General features: G+C 40.0%; 2 protein-coding genes across 12 annotated transcripts in view; one reads left to right on the forward strand and one right to left on the reverse strand.

Moving 5' to 3' along the window:
* Positions 1 to 151: 151 nt before the first annotated feature.
* Positions 152 to 14,488, forward strand: tubgcp4 (tubulin gamma complex component 4). Of its 2 annotated transcripts, XM_086070760.1 has the most exons (18): positions 152 to 328; positions 853 to 981; positions 2,169 to 2,291; positions 2,367 to 2,420; positions 2,509 to 2,565; positions 2,771 to 2,850; positions 3,064 to 3,265; positions 3,807 to 3,972; positions 4,070 to 4,194; positions 4,523 to 4,573; positions 8,111 to 8,216; positions 8,622 to 8,729; positions 12,626 to 12,767; positions 12,842 to 13,019; positions 13,127 to 13,261; positions 13,336 to 13,452; positions 13,541 to 13,680; positions 14,175 to 14,488. In XM_086070760.1, exons 1-18 carry the CDS (start codon positions 251 to 253, stop codon positions 14,179 to 14,181), a joined length of 1,998 nt encoding a protein of 665 aa, XP_085926886.1. In that variant the 5' UTR covers positions 152 to 250; the 3' UTR covers positions 14,182 to 14,488. The 2 variants fall into 2 exon arrangements, with proteins under 2 accessions (XP_085926886.1, XP_085926887.1); XM_086070761.1 differs by lacking the exon at positions 14,175 to 14,488 and having other exon boundaries at positions 13,541 to 13,684.
* tp53bp1 (tumor protein p53 binding protein, 1) overlaps positions 14,478 to 22,231 on the reverse strand; it is a 31,027-nt gene continuing 23,273 nt past the window's right edge. For all 10 annotated transcript variants that reach the window (XM_086070757.1, XM_086070756.1, XM_086070754.1 and 7 more), the window contains 8 exons: positions 21,922 to 22,231; positions 19,657 to 19,848; positions 19,372 to 19,551; positions 18,171 to 18,362; positions 18,003 to 18,097; positions 17,731 to 17,927; positions 14,891 to 15,027; positions 14,478 to 14,808 (listed from right to left, as the gene is read on the reverse strand). The exon at positions 21,922 to 22,231 is cut by the window's right edge and continues 82 nt beyond it. In XM_086070757.1, coding sequence (XP_085926883.1) covers positions 14,603 to 14,808; positions 14,891 to 15,027; positions 17,731 to 17,927; positions 18,003 to 18,097; positions 18,171 to 18,362; positions 19,372 to 19,551; positions 19,657 to 19,848; positions 21,922 to 22,231 — 1,509 coding nt within the window. In that variant the 3' untranslated portion in view covers positions 14,478 to 14,602. The remainder of the gene's footprint in view (positions 14,809 to 14,890; positions 15,028 to 17,730; positions 17,928 to 18,002; positions 18,098 to 18,170; positions 18,363 to 19,371; positions 19,552 to 19,656; positions 19,849 to 21,921) is intronic.

The raw sequence follows: 22,231 nt of genomic DNA on the forward strand, positions 1-22,231 counted from the left end.
GTTGGGGCACAAAGTGAAATGTTGACTTGTAAAAACCAAACTAATTGGTATTAACTTGACAGAGTGTAACTACAATCAAACGAAATTAAATACAGATGGCATCAAGCTAATTGCTACCACGTCCCAACATCCTTTGGGGAGTTACGTCACTAACCTGCGACAACTCCGGCGAGTCGGCGACAGTTTGTTTTGATGGCTGCTGAGAGCATTGCTGTGGATTTTCATTTATACTTTATTAATTAAAAGTAAGATGATTCACGAATTATTGTTGGCATTGAGTGGATACCCGGGCACCATTTTCACATGCAATAAACGGACAGGATTACAGGTAAAGCGTAAAACGACCCAAACAGAACAATAAAAAACGATTAGATTACACGGACGATCATACATTTGTGGATGCGTTTTTGATCCCGTTGATGTATACCATTACTAGGCCATATTTTTTCGTCTTTTATTCGGTTTTTCGTTTGTGTTATTGAACCTATGCAATCTCATTTGTGCCAATTTATTCATTGTAAGGCGCTGGCTAAAATTGCACCTAATCAGAACTATTTTGTCTAGTTCTGTTTGTCTATGAAGCTTGCATCTCTTATGAAGTTAACTTAAGATTTGAATAAACAGTTAATTAAAGTTAACTTGGTTTTAAATTGGTATCTTGTCGGCTGTCAGATAAAAAGGCTGAGGCCAATATTTGTCCAAATGCCGGATATCGGTGCCGATAATTGACCTGACCGATAATCGGTATATCCATAATCAGACTAGTTCAGATCCGCCGATTCATTCACCATGTCTGAAGCATAATGATCTAATGAAGCTGTTTTCTTTTGGACATGAAACTTGAACCTGCAGGTGTCCCAGGATCTACCCTTCCTTCACCCTAGCGAGACCAGTGTCCTCAATCGGCTCTGTAAACTGGGCTCCGATTACGTACGCTTTACGGAGTTCATAGAGCAACATACTGGCCATGTGCATCAACAAGTAAGTTCCAGATGTCCAGCTGAACATATTTTGCCTCTGTGCTTAATTTTCATTTAACAAAATATATAGTTTTACTGTCATTTTTATGGCTATAGCCTACTAGTCAGTTGCAAGAAAAAGTATATATTGTGAAGCCCATGGAGTTTCCTGGATTTTTTCGCATGGTAGAAAATACTAGAGTATCAACTAAAAACTTACAGAAATCTGTGGCACATGCTAACATTTCTGTTAAGAGAAATAAAACTTTAAACAAGAAAGGTTGTGACCATGAAGAAGCAATCCTTTGCTGTCCAAAACATGCTGAAAACTGAAACAGGTCCTTCTGACGGCCCTCATCTGCAACTACAGGAAACCAGTTATTAAATCCAAAGTTTCACAACCTTTTTCTGCCCTGGCTGCACTATGAGGTGTTCAATAACAACTTGAAAACATTGAGTAGTATCAGTTTAAGAAAACAGTGTCTGTTGTTGTTGATAAAGATCAGATTACATTTTATGACCAATGTATGCACACCTATTTTTGCAACTTGAAACTGATTTACCTGAATAATAATTTAAACTCTGGCCACAACTAATTCAGTCGTATTTGTGTACACCATTGTGTATGTTGTGTACATATACTGGACTGGACTGTCTCAGACGAGCTGAGATTTACTCTTTAACTTTTCTTTCTGAGAATAAAAGTGTGATAACAACCTTCCAGTGTTTATTGTCTTGCAGCTAGCTGCAACTAGCGATTATTTTCAATACTCAATACGTTTTTCGATTAATTAATGTATCAGTTAAAAACAGAAAATCCATCCCTGTATTCCAAAACATGACATTATTTCAAATTGGCAGCACAGATAATGCATAAACATAAATTATGATTCGGTTAATGGTTTGGTCATGCCACAAAATAGGCAAAAATGTTAATCGTTCTTTACCAAAGTCAAAGCAGATGTTTGCAAATGTCTTATTTTGGTTCAGCACAAAGATAATCAGCGTGCTTGCATGGACGACTACCAAAATCTGACAATATTTACTGTTGAGAGGCTGAAATTCCAAAGCATTTGGACAATTTTAAATTAAAGGAAGTCTCCAAACAATTAATTGATTGTCGAAAGAGTTGCCGATGAATTGTTGCTCCTCTAGTCATTTGTACAGTTTGATTCACACAATCTGAGTCATTGAATTATTTCTTTGTAGGAGCATCACACAAATCAGGCCAGCCAGACGGGACTTCATGGGATTTACTTGCGTGCATTCTGCACAGGTTTGGACTCAATGCTGCAGCCATACAGGCAGGCCCTACTGGACCTTGAACAGGAGGTATATTAAATAAAAAATAAATAAAAAAGTGACTTAAGATGACAGCAGGTCAACTTTTGTGTGTGTCACTTTCAGTTCCTCGGTGATCCCCACCTGACAATATCACATGTGAATTATAAGCTTGATGAGGTAGGCTTATAAACACCTGTGAATAAATGTAAAGAAATCCTGAAGAAAATAAGTCTGAACAGCTGTTCCATCCGTACCCTTTCTAAAGTTTCAGTTGCTTTTTCCCTCGGTGATGGTGGTGGTCGAGACGATTAAATCACAGAAGGTAAGGACTTGACAAAAACAGGTGCAATTCTGTCAGAAACAGTAGTATGTCAGATGAAGCCTAAATTCAGACACAAATTACCACGTTTAATAAGATCAACTGCCTACTCGAGTCCTCCATAATGATGGTGGAAGAAATGAGTAAGAACCTGTATCACTGGTTGTCTGAGCTGATAACCATCGGGTTAATGTCTCCTCCGCTTTAGATCCATGGCTGTCAGATCTTGGAAACTGTATACAAGCACAGTTGTGGGGGGCTCCCTCCTGTCCGCATGGCTTTAGAAAAGTAAATAAACCTTTGTAATATTCTTTGAATATTGCATAGCGCATATTACCAACCCATATGTGTGTGTGTGTGTGTGTGTGTGTGTGTGTGTGTGTGTGTGTGTGTGTGTGTGTGTGTGTGTGTGTGTGTGTGTGTGTGTGTGTGTGTGTGTGTGTGTGTGTGTGTGTGTGTGTGTGTGTGTGTGTGTGTGTGTGTGTTTGCAACACTCATTAGGATCCTTGCCGTGTGCCATGGTGTGATGTACAAGCAGCTTGCCGCCTGGATGCTGCATGGATTACTGCTGGACCAAAGTGAAGAGTTTTTCATAAAACAGGGTCCAAGCGCGGGAGGGGCTGCCGCCTACCAGGAGGAGGATGAGGAAGATCTCGGCCTGGGAGGCTTAAGCGGAAAACAGCTGCGAGAACTTCAGGACCTGGTGAGAAGCACGGCTGATATCCAACTCTCAATTTTCCAATTGATTCTTAACTCATCTGCTCCCAAAACCTTCTATTTTAAATATTACCATGCTCCCAAAGACGTGTTTATATGTTTTTATGTTGTTGTTTTTTAAATGCTAGAGCATACAAAGAAGGCTTTGATGCAGCCTCTGAACTGAAGAGAGTGCTTGAAGATTTGGTAGTTATTACAAAAACGACCAGCAGGTGACAGAGTATAAGAGATCAACCAGGGCCACGTTGCAAAAAGCTCTTTCCCCCACTGTTTGAAACAGATTTGTGAATAATGATGAAACTTAGCTATATTCTAATGCTAATTGCTGCAAAACGGAAACAGATAGAAAGAAGAGACTCTAATCTTTCTTTTGGTAGGTTCCATGTTTTTATAGCAATAGAACAAAATATTCTGTGGGCCTTGCAAAATCAGTCAAAATCTAGTCAAACAGCCCGGAGCGAAAGGGTTTGCTTCAGTGAAAATGGCTGGGAGTGAATAAGTTAATGTTGTTTTGTGTGTTTTGGCAGAGACTGGTAGAGGAAGAGAACATGCTGGCTCCGTCCCTCCAGCAGTTCTCCCTGCGAGCGGAGATGTTGCCGTCTTACATTCCAATACGAGTGGCAGAGAAGATCCTCTTTGTTGGAGAATCTGTGCAGATGTTTGAAAACCATAACCACAGTCCGTCTCGAGCAGGTGCCGTATTTTACAAAAGTGGACTTTTGCGAGCACATTCCCATTTTATTTGAGTTAGTGTGAATAAAACATGCAAGATTATTGATGACTGTTTCAGGTTCCATATTGAAGCACCAGGAGGACACATTTGCTGCTGATTTGCACCGACTTAAGCAGCAGCCTCTTTTCAGCCTGGCTGATTTTGAAAATTTAATTGATCGCATCAGAAGCACGGTAGCAGAGGTAAAAATAAAAAATTAAATGGCTTTGGCTTGAAATTTCAGGATGAACTTAAAAATGTGCTATAAACCTTTCAGGTGTATTTAGTTTGACCTTTTCAAAACTGGACCACGTCCAACCGTTTGAGTACTTTTTGCACAACTTGCTGTTCTCTAGTGCTGAACGGTAAAATTTATGTTTTAGAGAATGTCAGATTAAATTCACCTCTAACTGTTATAGTGCTTTTTTTTATCCTGCAATTTTACCCAAAACTTGACTATCCATAACTCTTTATGAGTAGTGTGTGTCTTCCATCCAAAAATGCTACAATTACATTTTGATTGCCTTTTAGCATCTTTGGACGCTGATGGTGGAGGAGTCTGAGCTCCTTGAGCAGCTTAAGGTATGATATGCTTTACTATCACAATTATTTTTATATACCAAATTGGGGTTGATGAAAACAATCAGAATCAAGGATTTCACAGGGTTTCCGTGGGTCATTAACTCATTCGCTCCCAGACATTTTCACTAAAGCAACCCCCTTCGCTCCCGGGGCTGTTTTACTGGATTTTGCAAGGCCCACAGAATATTGTGTTCTATTGCTATAAAAACATGGAACTACCAAAAGAAAGATTAGAGTCTCTTCTTTCATTACATTCTGTGTAGAATATAGCTACTTTTCGTCAATCTTTGCATTCTGGCAAAAACACTGAGAAATAGAGCTTTTTGTAAAAGCATACATTTCAAGCATAACTTTGACTTTACTACTTTTTTTTTTTCTATTGTGTCAGCTCAAACAACTACCGGTAAATAATGCTTTCCTTTAACTAAACAACACTACAAAATAGCAATTTATTTGCCCGTAGCACCAAACTATTCAACTGAGTTAAACTGCATACAGGACTCTCTCTCAAACACACGCACGCACACACGCAGACACACACATTCACGCGCATACACACACACGCACGTACGCTTACTCCATTAGCAACAAATGACAACTTGCAAGCTAGTTAGCTTACCTTGGTCTCTGCCTCCCCGCTCCTTCCACTCCATACCACTCTCCTCACAGCAACTGATCGCCCACATAATGTTTAGATGAGGAAAGCCAAGCCCCCCCCACCCCCCAATAAAAAAAAAACAGCATCAACTGAAGTGGCTGACGTGACTTTCGTGTCTGTCACACTCACTGTTGTTATTGTGGTGTTCTGACTCTTATACTCTGCTGCCACCTGCTGTTTTTTTTTTATGTATTTATTTTTTTAAATAACTAACATTTGTTTTAAGCCAGCTCTTAATGCCAGAAGCTGCATCAAAGCCTTCTGCATCAAAGCCTTCTGTATGCTCTTGTATAAAAAAATATATATAAAAAAACGCATTTTTGGGAAACAAGGACAAATTATTTTAAAATGTTTTTACACGTTTTAGGGAATGAATAAGATAAAAAGCATTAAAAGTAATCAAATGGATTTTGCAAAAATTAAGGCCTTCAATGGCATTTAAAAGCATTAAGCACTATGACCAGAGGCATTAATGAACTTAAAACACCAGTGGTATGCTGCTGCTTAGCAGTCAGCACCGAGCTTGGTTGCCACAGAGCCTTTTGAGAGCTAAAAGGCAAGTGTATGCCTGGCTTGTCACTGGGAGTGACTCCAGGTCACTTGCTCTTTAGGCTTGAGGCGTATTTCATTCAGCAACTCCTGAATATAACTCGTGTAAAATCATTGGCATTATTTCTGGCTCGTTTTCAGGAAAGCTGCATCACTCATGACAACGCACATCAGTAGAAAACTTAATAAAGGTGTCCATTGTTGTGCAAAGCGGTCACTACGACAATTCAGCAATAAGAAACATGCTAACAATTTGTGGAGACTGGTGAGTGACTACTTGTAATTTTATTTACAATAGCTGCTTTTCCACCAACAAGCCCAGGATCTTTGAATTCTGGGTAAATGGAGTTCTTGGTTGTAAAAGTTCCGCAGGGAATTTATCATGTGTTTCCACAGCGTCATAGAGTTTTTGGTAATTGATTCAAATGAGTTTGATGATGTATGAGTTTGATGAGCCCAGCTGATGTAACAACAACACCCCCACCCCCACCACCCCACCACCAAATTGACCATCCAATCAGCCATGCATACGAAGGATCAAAACTGCCAAAATTCCAAATAAATAAATGACTAAATAAATAAACAAATGACTAAAAGTGAAAATAAAAACGGATATAAAAAATATAACTCAAAATTTAAATCCCCAAAAAGAAATGGAAATAAAAATAACTATATATACAGTGCTACTCAAAAGTTTGTGAACCCTAAATGTTTAGTCATACCCCAATCTACAATGTTGACATTGAAAATAATGGACGTGAACAAAAAGAATGATAATATTGTCATTTATTCTTGAACAGAAGTTGTTGATTTAAGAAACATTTCAGGCAGTTTGCAAGAGCGAAGTCCAACCCAAGACACGCTCAAGACTGCCCCCTTTTTGAATTTGGTTTGTAATTTATTTTTTACTTATTTATTTTTTGTTATTTTTATTTCCACTTATATATAAAAAAAATAATAATAATTAAATCATATTTTGTATATCTGTTTTTATTTTCACTTTTAGTCATTTATTTAGTCTTTTTCTTTTTTTTTTGGCAGTTTTGGTCCTCCTTAAGTGCAGCCCGCCCCCTCAAAGTTCCAACTTGGCTCAGCAAGACCCTGCTGCTGAGATAGTACTGGGATGCCCCCTGGGGAATTTAATTACCCCGGAAATTTTTGGTGGTTGAAAAACGCGCAAACTGAATTTTACCAAGGTAAATTGAAAAGTTCTACAAAAGTTCTGGCAATGGAAAAGCCCCTAATGAACAAAATGGGCAGGAATCCACAAGTTACTTTGTGTTCCAATGAATCTGCTCTTTATTTAAAACTCGGTTCCTGTCAATAACGTCCAACGTGAAATGCTAATGCCACCTAGTTGCAGAAAAATTACCTCAACACAAGTCTGACTCAATGTTTCTCACTTCAACTGTATAGCATTTTAATAAATATTTTACAAATTACAATGAACTAAAAGATACCATATCTAAATCCAGATCTAGAGCATTATTCCTCGAGTATTAAAAACTAGTTGTTTTTTTGGTACATTTAGAACAGATAAAACTGATAAGATTTGTGATTAATCATGAGTTAACTGTGAGAATCATGCAATTAATTATGATTAAACATTTTAATCGACTGCAGCCATACATATATTTGCATGTATACTATGTATGTAATATGTATACATGTGTGTGCCTGTTGTGTTTCTTAACAATATTCATGGGTCAATGTGACCCATTCTAATCGCATACCGCAATGTTTAAAACAAAACAAAAATTAAAGGATACTTGACTCATTAAGCAGTAAAAAGTTAATATTTTGGCCAGAATTAATTTGATAACTACAATTAATACCTTTAAAAACAAATGTTTCCATTTACTGTCGACTGAAGATGACATCACCTGTGCTGAGGAAATAAGTAACGACCAATCACGGCTCACCTGTTTTCTGGGTTTGGTCAGGAAACTGAGACATGATTGGTCCTTACCTGTTTTCTCAGCACAAGTGATGTCATCTTCAGTCGACAGCAAGTGGCAACATTGGTTTTTAAAGGTAAAAATAATGACATTATCACATTAATTATAGACAAAATATCTTCTTACTGTTGAAAATGGCTCAATGAGTCAACCATCCATCCTTTGAAAATATGAAGGCCAGCAGACAAGTTTTTTGTTGTTGTTTCTCCCCTTCGATTTTCCTTAGGGATCAATTTGATCCACAACATAACAGGAGGGTTACGTTGCATTAAAATTGGCATTAAAAAGCATACAATTAGATTTGCTGATACATTCAAAAATCCAGTTTTTCATGAAAAAGTTGCTGGGCCCCTTACTGTCTTCTGCTTTCAGATTATCAAGGACTTCTACTTGCTGGGTCGCGGTGAGCTCTACCAGGTTTTTATTGACCTGGCGCAACACATGCTAAAGACACCGCCGACGGCCGTCACAGAGCACGGTAAATCACGTCAAACTTTAGGCTTCTTTACTGGCCTTTCCTTCCGTCCATCTGTCTCGCAATCCATTTCTACTTGACTAAAATGTAAAACCGTGCCAGTGGATGAGGGAGTGAAGGAAATGGAGCAAAATTAAAAGCCCAATATGGTGTGCTTCACTCAACATAACCATTCTAGTTTCCGTCCTGTTAATCCATAGCAGCTCTTGAACTGACTGCCCTACAGTCACCAAGCCTCGTATTTCACAATGACTTGATCACTAATTGAGTCATAAAATATTTGATGTTGTTTTGGTAGGAGCATTTAAACGCGAAATACCGGCCTTGCTTAATAACTCTATGTAAAATGGATGTTTTGGGAAATGCCTAACGTTTTATATTGTTGGATGTTGTTGCTGTTTTCCCCAGATGTCAACGTGGCTTTCCAGCAAGCAGCTCATAAGGTGTTGCTGGATGATGACAATCTGCTGCCTTTGCTGCACCTCACTGTCGACTACCAGGGCAAAGACAGCAAAGGTCAGCTCGTGGACCAGAATGCCCATGTTGAAATATAAATACTTTCAGATAACTGAAATACAAATCAAGTGAATATACACACAATTTATTTTATCCAATCCAATCCACTTTATTTCAATAGCATTTGATAAACAAATGTTTCCAAAGTGCTGCACATTAAAATCCGCACACTATCCTACACCATAAAATCTAGTAAAACCAACTCTAAAAATAAAAACAATCAATAAAATAATAAAATACAATAGGTAAAATAAAAAAGACTACATTTTACTTTAGACCAAGTAGATATCATTGGATACTTTTTCCTTTTTTTTTTTAAATGTAAATTGAATTATTGGTCTTCATTGTCAGTATACTGACAGTTGAAGAAATCGATGAAATGTACTGTACGCACTTTTTTGTCCTACAAAAAGTTTTTAAAAAAATGTCACAAGCAGTTAAAATGACTTAGTAGCATAAATGGGAAACAAGTTGACTTAAGTGCCTTATTTGTAATTTTTTTTCATAGTTTGGCTGATCCTGCGACTTTCCCTTTCCACATATTTTTTTTATAATTTGGATTTCCAGCTCATGAAACCCACGAAAACAGGAATTGAAAATATTGGAATATTGTGAAGAAATGTACTTCTGAATCACCATGCCCCAAATCCCCCCCAAAAATAAATTGTGAGCTCTAAATCAATAATATATCAAAGCTGAGCTTTTTCAATTTTGTTTTTGAAAGGGTCTGTATATTAAAATTAGAGCTTGCACTGGCACCCAAAATACCTGTTCCCTAATCGTGTGACAGATAGACATATATGGTTATTTCAGGGCCGATGCCGATACCGGTTATTAGTCAAGGACACCAATGACCGATATTTGGAAATTATATTAATTTTCACTAAAAAAGAAAATATTGGCATCCCAAAAAAAATATAACTCCAGCTCTTAAATTTGTTGATTTAGCAACTTTAAGAATTATTGTAAAATATTGGAGTAAAAAAAATCTTAGTCAATAGACATCTTTGTTTTAAAATTCTAACAAAAAGTTCAGGGATCTTCCAAGGGCAGTAGCATGTCGTCAGAAGTTAAATTAAAACGTAAACAATAGCTTTTTATTGTTTTCTACAGTAAATAGTTTTCCAAAATGTCAAAATATCTTCAAGTATTAAAATTGTACTTATCTTAGTTATAATTTCAAACAAAAACAGAAGGTGCAGAGAGTTCCCAGGGTCAACAGCATCTCTTATAACGTTAACTGAAAATTAAATAGTAAATAGTTTCCTGAAGTTGACACATTTTTAAATTGATATATCATTGGCTGCACGATTCTTCAAAAAGTCTGATGCCGATATTTGTCAAAATGCTGAATATTGGCACCGATAATCAGTCTATCCCTAGCTGAAAAATGCCAGTAATGCACCAAAAGCATTTGCCAACCGCCAAATGAGTGTAAGAAGAAATTAATGGAGAAAAAGAAGCTGTAGTCATGGCAACCAATGTAATTACTAATAATAACTAACTATTATTAACTAATAATTTGAATCAAATATATGACTTCCATACCGGATCGGTCGAGGCCCGGGTTAACAATGACCGCCATCGGTGCTGTTGACCTACAGGGTGCCGGTGGAAACTGGACTACTGTTGGTCCAAGAAGGAGAGGAGAAAGGTGTGTTCGTAGGAAGAAAGCGAAGCGGAACACCAAGAGTCTTGGACTGAGAGTAGAGACTTTGAATGTCAGAACTATGAAAAGGTAGCTGGTTGACATGATGCAGAGGAGGAAGGTGGGCATATTATGTGTTCAGGAGACCAGGTGGAAAGGGAACAAAGCTAGAAGTTTAGGAGCAGGGTACAAGTTGTTCTATCATGGTGTAGATAGGAAGAGAAATGGAGTAGGAGTTATCGTGGAGGAGGAGTTTGTTAGGAACGTCCTGGTGGTAAAAAGAGTGTCAGATATAGTGGTGAGCCTGAAGCTAGGAATCGAAGATGTGATGATCAATGTTCTTAGTAAGTATGCGCCACAGGTAGGATGTGAGCTGGAGGAGAAGGAAAACCTTTGGTTGGACCTTGATGAAATGATGCAGAGCATCCCTAGAAGTGAGAGAGTTGTCATTGGTGCAGACTTCAATTGACTCGGTGCAGGAAACAGAGATGATGATGAGGAGGTGATGGGCAAGTTTGGTATCCAGGAGAGGAACGCTGAAGGACAGATGGTGGTTGACTTTGCAAAAAGAATGGAAATGGCTGTCGTGAATACTTTCTTCCAGAAGAGGCAGAAACATAAGGTGACCTACAAGAGTGGAGGTAGAAGTACACAGGTAGACTACATCTTGTGTAGACGGTGTAATCTGCAGGAGATCAGCGACTGCCCATTTTTAAGAACAAGGGAGACGTGCAGAGTTATGGCAACTACAGAGGATTAAAGCTGATGAGCCACACAATGAAGCTATGGGATAGAGTAGTTGAAGCTAGACTGAGGGCAGAGGTCAACATTTGTGAGCAGCAGTATGGTTTCATGCATCTGTATTTGCTTTGAGGATGTTGATAGAAAAGTACAGAGAAGGTCAGAAGGAGCTGCATTGTGTCTTTGTAGATCTGGAGAAAGCTTATGACAGGGTGCCCAGAGAGGAACTGTGGTTTTGTATGAGGAAGTCTGGAGTGGCAGAGAAGTATGTTCAAATGGTGCAGGACATGTATGAGGACTGTAAGACAGTGGTGAGGTGTGACGGAGGAGTTCAAAGTGGAGGTGGGACTACATCAGGGATCAGCTCTGAGCCCCTTCTTGTTCGGTAATGGACAGGATGACAGACGAGGTTAGACAGGAATCTCCATGGACTATGATGTTTGCAGATGACATTGTGATCTCAAGTGAGAGCAGGGAACAGGTGGAGGAGAAGCTAGAGGCATGGAGGTTTGCCCTGGAAAGGAGGGGAATGAAGGTTAGCCGTAGCAAGACGGAGTATCTGTGTTTGACTGGGAGGGACCCAAGTGGAAGAGTGAGGTTACAGGGAGAAAAGACCAAGGAAGTGGAGGAGTTTAAGTATTTAGGGTCAACAGTCCAGAGCAATGGAGAGTGTGGAAAAGAAGTGAAGGAGTGTGTACAGGCAGGCTGGAACGGGTGGAGAAAAGTGTCAGGTGTGATGTGTGATAGAAGAGTTTCAGCTCAAATGAAAATACAGGTTTATAAAACTGTGGTGAGACCAGCAGTGTTGTTTGGTCTGGAGACAGTGCCACTGAGGAAAAGACAGGAGGCAGAGCTGGAGGTGGCAGAGATGAAGATGCTGAGGTTCTCTTTGGGAGTGACCAGGATGGATAGAATCAGGAATGAGTACATCAGAGGGACAGCACATGTTAGAGGCTTTGGAGATAGTCAGAGGCCAGACTGAGATGGTTTGGACATGTCCAGAGGAGAGATAGTGAGTATATTGGCAGAAGGATGCTGAGTTTCCAAATGCCAGGCAGAAGGTCTTGAGGAAGACCAAAGAGGAGGTTTATGGATTTGGTTAAGGAATACATGAAGGTAGTTGGTATGAGAGCAGAGGATGCAGAGGACAGGCTTTAAATGGAAGCAATTGATTACCTGTGGCGACGCCTGGAAGGAAAAGCCGAAAGGAAAAGAGTCAGGGCAACTAATGTGTGACGTATCATTACTAGTTTAGCATACGGCCTCCTTACACCACAGCAAGGATTTAACAGCACCAAAAGTCGCAATAACTGACCAGCATTCTAACATTTTCCACAATGCAATGCACAATTCTAGCTAAGGTAAGCCAACAGAGGTGGCAAATCCAGGTCCAGAAAGAGTTTTAGCCAGCCTTAGCCCTGGTGCTCGCGAGCAAGCTCACTTGCTAGTTAATCTTGGAGTCTGCTTCTGTTCTCATGGTAATAATTTTTTAAATTATTATTTTCAGATATGATGGGACCCAGAGACGGAACTCCTCCACAAGACATCTCCCCTCGTGAGGTTCCTCCCACTGGCTGGGCTGCTCTCGGCCTCATCTACAAGGTTCAGTGGCCGTTGCACATCCTCTTCACTCCAGCTGTTCTGGAAAAGTCAGTATTGATCTTTTTCCTCTTTTACAGTTAAAAATACTTCTGTTTGGTGAACACTTTTGTCTCTCTGGTAGATACAACGTTGTGTTCAGGTACCTGCTGAGTGTGCGGCGGGTGCAGTCACAGCTCCAACACTGCTGGGCTTTGCAGATGCAGAGGAAGCATCTCAAGTCCAGCCAGACAGACGCGATCAAGTGGAGACTACGTAACCACATGGCTTTCCTGATCGATAACTTGCAGTACTACTTGCAGGTAATGGCCAAATGAACAAACGGCGTGTGAAATGACACTTCAGTATTTTCCCCATTCCCTCAGTGTCGCACGTTTACAAGCTGCTTTACTATTTTGTCTGCCTCCAGGTGGACGTGTTGGAGTCGCAGTTCTCTCAACTGCTTCAGCATATCAACTCCACCAGAGATTTTGAAAGCATCAGACTAGCCCATGACCATTTCCTCAGCAACCTGCTGGCCCAGTCCTTCATCCTCCTCAAGCCAGTATGAAATCCAACTGCATTTTCAATACTACAGACTTTGAACCTGTGAGACAAATCCAAGCCTCCTGTTGTCAGGTCTTCCACTGCCTGAATGAGATCCTGGAGCTCTGTCAAAATTTCTGCTCTTTGGTCAGTCAAAGTGTGGCGCCACTGGATGAGAGGGGAACCGCTCAGTTGGACATTCTCGTCAAGGTGAGCTGACCACTAACAGTCTTTTCATTGCTCCTAAATGTTAAAGGGGAAAAAAAAAGTTTGCCACATATTCTGTATTTATTTTCAGGGCTTCAGACGTCAGTCATCACTACTGTTCAAAATTCTGTCAAGCGTGCGAAATCATCAGATCAACTCAGATCTCGCTCAGCTGCTTCTGCGACTGGACTACAACAAATACTACACGCAGGCTGGAGGCACCTTGGGCAGGTAAACTACACTTTTCATAATTTCTTCCGAGTTTAAGTCAGTTTAACCCTATAAAACCTTAAAACCATTAAACATATGTGAAAATTCTGATTCCTTGTAAAGTGGGCCTATTTATTGGTCCTTTTGAACAAACACATTTTTAAAAAAAAATTGGGGAGGAAAGTCAACTTCCACATGACTTTTGATTTGTCATATTTGATACATCCAGTCACAATGTTTTAAATTTGTACACTTCTAACTGTCAAAAAATATAATAGACATATAAAATATATTAGTATTTCCAGAAATCAGAACATTTCCCACTATTAAGTTTAGGTGTCTCTCCTTTTTCAATTGGGGCGATTTTGCAAGGTTGTTGGAAAAGCCGTCCATGTCATGTGACCAGCAGTTGACCAATCACACTGTGTGTTTTTTTTAAGTGCTCAAAAAGTTACCTTTGTTGTAAGAAAACAATGTCGCTTATTTGTCTAAAATGTTATTTCCTTTCATTTCAGTGTTTGAGAAGACCACAGAGAATGTATATTGCCTTTGGTGTTAGTTTTAAAACATTGTTACATACATTTCAAATGGGCTTCTCACAATCAAGACTGATGACCTTACTTTTGGTCCAACCATCAACTTGACCATCTTTTCAGACTGTCGACAGCTTCTGCTTTTGAGGCTACTGCCAAATCTCAATGTTATTATGTATTATTGTTTTTCATTCTAACCTACAGACTGTAGGCTGACCCTTTGTATAAACTGTAAATATACTGAAACCTTATTGCATGTAACGTGTCAAAAATAAAAGCAACCCATTAAAGTGAAACACGGATCACATTTATTCTCCCATAAAAACGCACAATGAACTTATGTACAGTAGAGGCATGCAACAAAACAAATGCTGAACAGTGAGTAGGGTTGAAGGCAGTCTACGTGTGTTTTATGATGACGATGGTGACGTCAAAGAGGAGTAATTGTGGAAATACTGAGGCTTGCTCTGGAAATCAAGGCGCTCCCCACAGATGACACTCTGGATGAGCCACTCAGGAGACACCAGTGGGACTTGAAGTGATGTCACATTTTTCTCAGTGAGTGGCGGGCAGGAATGGTCGGCTACTACAACATCATACTTGCCTGCAGGAACGTCTACACGTGGGAGAGGGGAAAGAAAAAAAAAGGTCACTTTGGCTAAGCAGCAGACTATTGGGACAGTTGATGTCTCCCTTACCAGAAGCATCTTTGTCAGCATGGAAATGTCGGACGGAAGAAGCGCCAGCCATTGTGACAAGCTGGGCCCAAAGCTCCACTGGCTTCTCAAACACCAGGAAAAAATGCAGGTCCTTGAAGGGACTGCAGCGGGGATGCCTGGGGAAAAACAAATACTGCTATTCAATATTTTCTTTTGCTTCAATTTCGTTCAAAACAAAGTCGATACATTTGTTTTTAAATGCACGAAAACGATTAAAATACTTGAGGTGGAAGAAAAAGCAGCGTCAATGGCTCCTGGCTCCGCCAATCATATGAAGCGTTACTCATGGGGCCCTTACATCCCAGGCAGCTTGTGATTGGCTCTACGACACGCAGTCACATGATGTGCAATTGGCTATATTAGAACAACCCATAAATATGAGGCAGAGGTGGCAAATCCAAGTCCAGAAAGTAAAAACCCTGTCACAGATTGGCTTTAGCCACAGGTGCTAGCTAGCTAGCTCCTATGATGCTCATTTGCCTGCTAGGGAGCTAGCTAGCACAAGGGTTTAAAGGCAAACTGGCAGGGTTTTACTTTCTGGACCTGGATTTGCCACCTCTGATTTGAGGGCAATGCGTGTCGCCACTACAAAGGATAATTTAAACTTGATGGCAAGTCAGGGAGTCAATTGGCCGATGTATCCCAATTTTTGCTCCATTAGCTAATATCTTTCAAATTGATGTAGGAGGAACATATGGTAAAAATACTTGTTACTTTTACTCGTCAAGTACATTTCAGATCCTGTACTTTTGTACTTTTACTAGTGAGTAATTATTTGAGTGAGTACTTTTACTAAAGTTGTTTTGAGTAGTAGAGAATGTCAGCACTTTTCCCATCTCTGTTAGGGGTGTAACAAGAAACAATTTGACTCCGAAAATCTTTTATTTTTTTATTTAACTCTTTTGAACGCGATTGATGTGATTTGTCATCAAAGTGAACTCTAATGAGAAGTACCAGCGATGGAAATTGTTGTCAACCCTTTTTTTTCTTTCTTTTAAATAGGCTTGACCAGAGAAAAGTGTTGGTCAGCTCTGGTATGATCATTAAGCTAGGTGGGGAAAAAAGCAAGAAAAAGAAAAAACTATCCAGCATTGGGTCTAATTTGGATGAGATCAAAAAGTATCAGAACAATGCGGAAGCTCATGAGCATTGTAGATCATTGGAAATTTGACTGTTACAAGCAGCTTGGTTGAAATCAAACAGCCAAACGGAATGAAAAGGCTGGAGTTTGGAATCACAGGGGTGTTGCGTTCCTTTTGTCAATCCGAACGAGCCTGATGTAAACAGTTAGGAATGGCCAGGCTGGTGCGATATGCGCATGCGTTGTCATGAAGTAAATGCGCCGTGACGTTGTCGTTTCTGCACATTAAAATAGCGATGTCTTGCCAAGAGCTCACCTTTTACTGCTGATGACTACAAAAATGCAATAAGGTAGAAACAAACTTATTTTTTGTGCACTGAAAGGAGTCTAATCTCTCATTTGGTAGTTTGTGTTTACTTAGCCATAAAATGTTATTCTGTGAGCCTGGAAATAGTCAGAATGCTCTAAATTGGTTGGCATGCATAGGTTCTTTAAGGGGTGTTAAAAAAAAATTTGACGATATTACAGTGCGTAATTCTCGTATCGATTCAATATGCGGCCGGATCGATGTTTACACATACATTTTTGATGAAAAAATATTCAATAAAATATCTTACTTGGGGTTAGGGTTCACACCTTAGGCATGGAAGAATCTCATATTTAATGGAACATTAAGCCATAATATTTTATTGCAATGTTTTTCAAACCTGAATGCAATCTGTTTGTTAAATACAGTGGCTCACAGTTATAAGCCTGAGGTTTCAGATAAATATACAAATCTTACAGTGTACATGTACAAGTTTGCTGATTAGTAGTGATGGGGAAATTAAGCTTCATGAAGCGTTTGAATTTTTTTTGTTTTACTCCTATAGATGGTGCTCTTAAGCTAATAGCGATGGAAATTGATTACAATCCGGCTGAATCTTTAAACCAAGAGTGCCATCTAGAGGAGTCAAAAAATATCACAAGTGCTTCATGAAGCTTCATCTATATGTCTGGTTAGTTGTTTGGCTAGATAGCTAGCAGGCACCTTTAAACCAAGAATGCCATCTAGAGTAAAAAAATATCACAGGTGCTTCATAAAGCTTCATTTGTCTGTCTGTCTGTCTAGTTAGCTGTTTATCTAGCTAGCTAGCTAGCCCTTTTAAACCAAAAGTGTCATCTAGGAGTAAAAAACATCACTAGCGCTTAATGAAGCTTCATATGTCTGTCTGGTTAGCTAGCTGGCACATTTAAACCAAGAGTGTCATCTAGAGGAGTCAAAAAATATCACAAGTGCTTCATTTGTCTGACTGTCTAATTAGCATGTTTAGCTAGCTAGCTAGCACCTGTAAACCAAGAGTGCCATCTAGAGGAGTCAAACAATATCACAAGTGCTTAATGAAGCTTCATTATCCGTCTGTCTGTCTGTCAGGTTAGCTGTTTAGCTAGCTGGCACATTTAAAACAAGAATGTCATCTCGAGGAGTCAAAAAATATCACAAGTACTTCATGAAGCTTCATTTGTCTATAACTGCTGATTAGTATTTAAAAAAATTTAAAAATCGCAATAACCGACTTATAATTCGTATCGTGATCATCGGTATTGAATCGAATCGTGACCAACGAATTGTGATACGGATTGAATTGCCAGGTACTAGGCAATTCACACCGCATTATATAATAACTTAATATATTGAATATATAAATTATCGAGTCGTAATACCAATTGTAATCGATTTGAAAACATTGTTTTTTACCATTCCACGATGTCACCATCTGGCCCCAAACCAGCAGGCAGCAGATAGTTCCTGTAGTTGAGCAGTTTGTTGTCCTTGCAGCAGTCTCGCACCCAAAGATGTGAGACGCATGGCACGCCGCTGGCTAAGCACAGCAAGTACTTCCTGGTACGGCAGTGCTGGTCCACAATGAGAAGACTCTGGTAGGCTGCCTTGCACTGAGGAGAGGACCCAAGCGAGGTGAGGGCCCAATTCATGACCAATGTGGAATTTCATCCAATCAGAGCACTTGCCTGTTCTTCATTAAAGTCCGGCAGGACAAAGCCTCCGCCCGCCAGTAGTTGAGATTCAGTGTATGCTTTGTTAAATGGGCTGGTCTGCACGTGATCTGCTTGGAAAACACAACAAATGTTAAGCCTGTCACTTAGATGTTTCCGCCAGCTGAGGATAGTCCGCCTCACCATCCTCCTCCGGATCGTCGCTGAGCAGATTATTCAGTCGGTCCGTCTCGGACGAGGCCGTCAGCATGAAGGCGAAGCCCATGAAGAGAGACGCGTTGTGGGGCATCGGGCCGTGCGTCTCGGCAGGATCGCACGTCTGCCCGGCAAGCTCTGTACCGCTGCCAGATGTGTTGCACATGCCGACCCGCTGAGCTGCAGAATAACACAATACATTCATCTTATACTATATATGGTAACAAACTGGAAAATCAGTTTACCCAAAGCAGGCGAAAAAGACATTTAACTCATGCACTCCCAGCCATTTTCACTGAAGCAACCCCCTTCGCTCCCGGCTGTTTTACTAGATGTTGACTGATTTTGCAAGGCTCACAGAATACTGTGTCCTATTGCTATAAAAAAAACATAATACATAAACCAAAAGAAAGATTTAAGTCTCTTTCATCAGGAAAAAGTATATTTGTATCTGTTTCTGTTTTGCATCAATTAGCATTAGAATATAGCTAAGTTTCCTCATTATTCACAAATCTGTTAAAAACACTGGGGGGGAGCTTGGGGCTAGTTGATCTCATACTCTGCTGCCACCTGCTGGTCGTTTTTTGTAATAACTACCATTACTGTAAGCCACCTCTTCATGTCAAAAGCTGCATCAAAGCCTTCTATATGCTCTAGCATAAAAAAAACAACATAAACGTATTTAAAATAGAACGTTTCTATACGTTTTTGGGAGCAAATTAGTTAACATGAAATTGTCGTGTTGCTATGAGAAACACCAGTGATGTTACAAACTTTCTGCTTTATTTTTTCCACCTGTGGACCACCACCACCAGCACACAAATGCCATTTTTTTCTTTACCAAATAGGCCTCAGCAGCACAAACAGCACGGGGACGAGGGACTTGAGTTGATACGACTGACGTCGCAGTAGTTATGCTCAGCACAAAACACACATGAAATCTGACCATCAATCATTTGAAAAACATTCATTTTAAAAAGTGCAAAAACTAATACAATGCTTATCTTAAAACACACCAATTAGAAGTTATTAAAAGTGAATTTCCATAACTGTTAAAAAATCTGGTCAAGTATAAATATGGTTAATATCAAATAAAATCACAGGTCTTGTTAAAAAAAAGAAAAAGAAAAAAAAAAGTATGACATGTCGTCCACTCATTCGGTCATGCTTTTGGTGAGAGTCTCTGTACCGGCTCTGGCGCCGGCACCCCTGCGGCTTCTTTTGGCCGGCGAGCTGTCGTTATCAGAGGTGCGAAGCCTTCTCTTGGTGGAGGGGCCCGGGTTTCGAGGGCTGCTAGAGGAACTGTGGATTGGGGTGTTTGATCCGCCAGGGACTCCTCGGCGTCGCCTTTTGCCTTCCACCAAATTATCTGCACAGCCAACCAGATTGCTTAGCCCACAATTCCTTTCTCATACATTTCAGAAGGAATTTTTTTTATTATTTATCCAGGCGTATATGTGCTGATGGTACATACCGAGGCTGATGTCGGCGGCCTTGGCAAGGGGCGTGGAGGGCTCATAGGGGCCGAGGCTGTGATGCTCCCTCAGTCTGTTTCCCTGCTCCAGGGAGAGGATGACTGACGTCCTGTTGTACCACTGCTCTTCACCGTCTCGCTCCACATTATAGAATAGATTTTGCCCTTCTGATCTATAACCCTTCACCACACCTAAGAAAGAAAGAAAGAAAGAAAGAAAGAAAAAGAAAGAAAGAAAGTAAAAGAAAAAAAAAAGAAAAAGAAAGAAAGAAAGAAAGAAAAACACTTGATCAAAATGCTCTTGTTTGGGGCGCCTGGCATGTTCAATGGGCGACAGGTCTGGACTGCTGGCAGGCCAGTCTAGTACCCTCACTCTTCACTTTTACTATAAAACCACGCTGTTTTAACATGTGCAGAATGTGTTTTGCTGAAAAAAGCAGGGGCGTCCCTAAAAAAGACTCTGCTTGGATGGCATCACATTGTTCCAAAACTTGTATGTACCATCTTTATGCAGATGTGCAAATTACCTAGGCCATGGGCACTAACATACCCCCTACCATCACTACCCTGACAACCATAGACAATGTTTTTCAGCGCCGATACCGATGCCGATTATAAGTAGCCAAAGAGGTCGATAACCGATATTTAGAGCAGATATTAGTTTTCAGTAAGGGGGTAGACTGCTGGCAATTTAAAAAAAAAATACAAATGCCAATCTTGACTTTGTTGTAATGTCTAACGCATGTTTATTGAACAATATTTCTGGCTTTTCAAAATGAAGTTGTTTTTTAATCTTAGACAATAGACCTTTCAAATTTCAGGGAGCTCCCAAAGTTATCAGTAAGTCTTAAAAAGTTAAATGGAAACTTACCATTTAAATACCATAGCTCTCTATATTTTTCTACAGTATTTTTTCCCCCCAAAATTAAAAACTAAATGTTGAACAAATGTTTCAGAAGGTTCCCAGGGTCAGTAGTATCTCTTATACAGTGTTAACTTAAAATTTTAATAAAAGGTTCCCTGAGATTAAAATGGTTTTAGAGGTTTTTTTTTATTTGCCCAATATCGGCGCCCCCCCTACTGACAACAATCTGGATGGTCATTTCCCTCTTTGGCCCATGATTTCCCAAAACAATTTGAAATGTGGACACGTCAGACCACAGAACACTTTTCCACTTTGCATCCGTCCATCTCAGATGAACTTTTGGGGCCAGAGAAGTCGGCGGCGTTCATGAGTGCTGTTGATATGACTTTTGCATGGTAGACTTTTAACTTGCATTTGTAGATGTAGCCCTTTTGTTACCTGGCTCTGCTTTTTTGGAATGTGTTACAGGTACTAAATTCAGAATAATTGAAGGGGGGGGGGGTTGATCAGTTTGAACATTAACTCTTTTACCGACAAGAACGTCCCAATGAATGCCGCCAATAACATCAATTGATGTTTTTTTTTCTCAATGGTCAGTGCAATGTATTGTGCAGTGGTGGTTTGCGAATGGTTGTGAAAAGGGTGGGAAAATCCAAAAACACCCATGAACTATGGCCAGCAAATGGCAGCATTGTATCTTTTTGCAATGGGTTCCCGTTTATCAAATTACATGAAAACATGGCGGATCTTAGGAAATAGATTGTTTTCAAGGATGACGTGAACGATCAAAGCGTTTGTCACAATAAATCTAATTCACAAAGCGTCACTAAACAAAAAATATTAGTGTCAAAGTCACTGTTGTGCAGAAAATGTTTCTTTTCACAAATTGCTTGTTTTTTTTCTATTTTTGCTTGATATCACTCAAATTACCCATTTTCAAACGGTGATTACTAAATGAAAAAGAATAAAAGAATGGAATCCAATCTTTCCTATGGTATCCACCATGTTTATGTAGTCATAGCACACAATATTCTGTTTGCCTTGAAAGATGAGTGAAAATGCTCAAAATCGGCTGGCACTGTCGGGGTTGTTTTTTGGATAACGTTTGGCAGTAAAATAGCCAGATATCTTTCTTTATAGTATATTCAATTGAAAATAGGTTGAAAAGCATTTGCAAATCATTGTATCCACTTCATTGGAATTGTAGTTTGTATTTTGAAGAGCGCATTCTCTATACAAGCGTCTCTACTTCTTAAGTACAGAGAACTTTTACAACCTTGACGTGTAATGATGACAAATCTGCTCAGCTAATGAGCAACCAGAGAATTTCAGTGACTTTCTCCTCTGTGTGATCCATACAGAAGTCTCCTCCTCGAATCAGCCGAGTTTACTTTACCTACCTACACTGAAGAACTCATCATCCACCAAAGCGGTGACCTCAGTATCCAGTGGAATGGGGTCACACAGCAGGATATCTTTGCCCGCCACTTCACATTCATAGCCATCATCAAAACGCAGGCGGTATCTCCCCTCCCCAGGATCTTTGATAATGCGACCAGAGTAGAAGTAGCCATTGGACGACCACTTGGCCACCACTCGCAGGCCCACAAAGCTACTCCCGGCTGAGCTTGCCTCCTCTGGGGATGACCGGAGGGAGTTGGAGTGGCACGGGACCTCGTCGTCTGTGGGGGTGACGGGGACGTGCGGGGT

The sequence above is a fragment of the Leptonotus elevatus genome, chromosome 3 (genome assembly GCF_054856555.1).
Source record: "Leptonotus elevatus isolate MCC_2025b chromosome 3, RoL_Lele_1.0, whole genome shotgun sequence".
Classification (NCBI taxonomy): domain Eukaryota; kingdom Metazoa; phylum Chordata; class Actinopteri; order Syngnathiformes; family Syngnathidae; genus Leptonotus; species Leptonotus elevatus.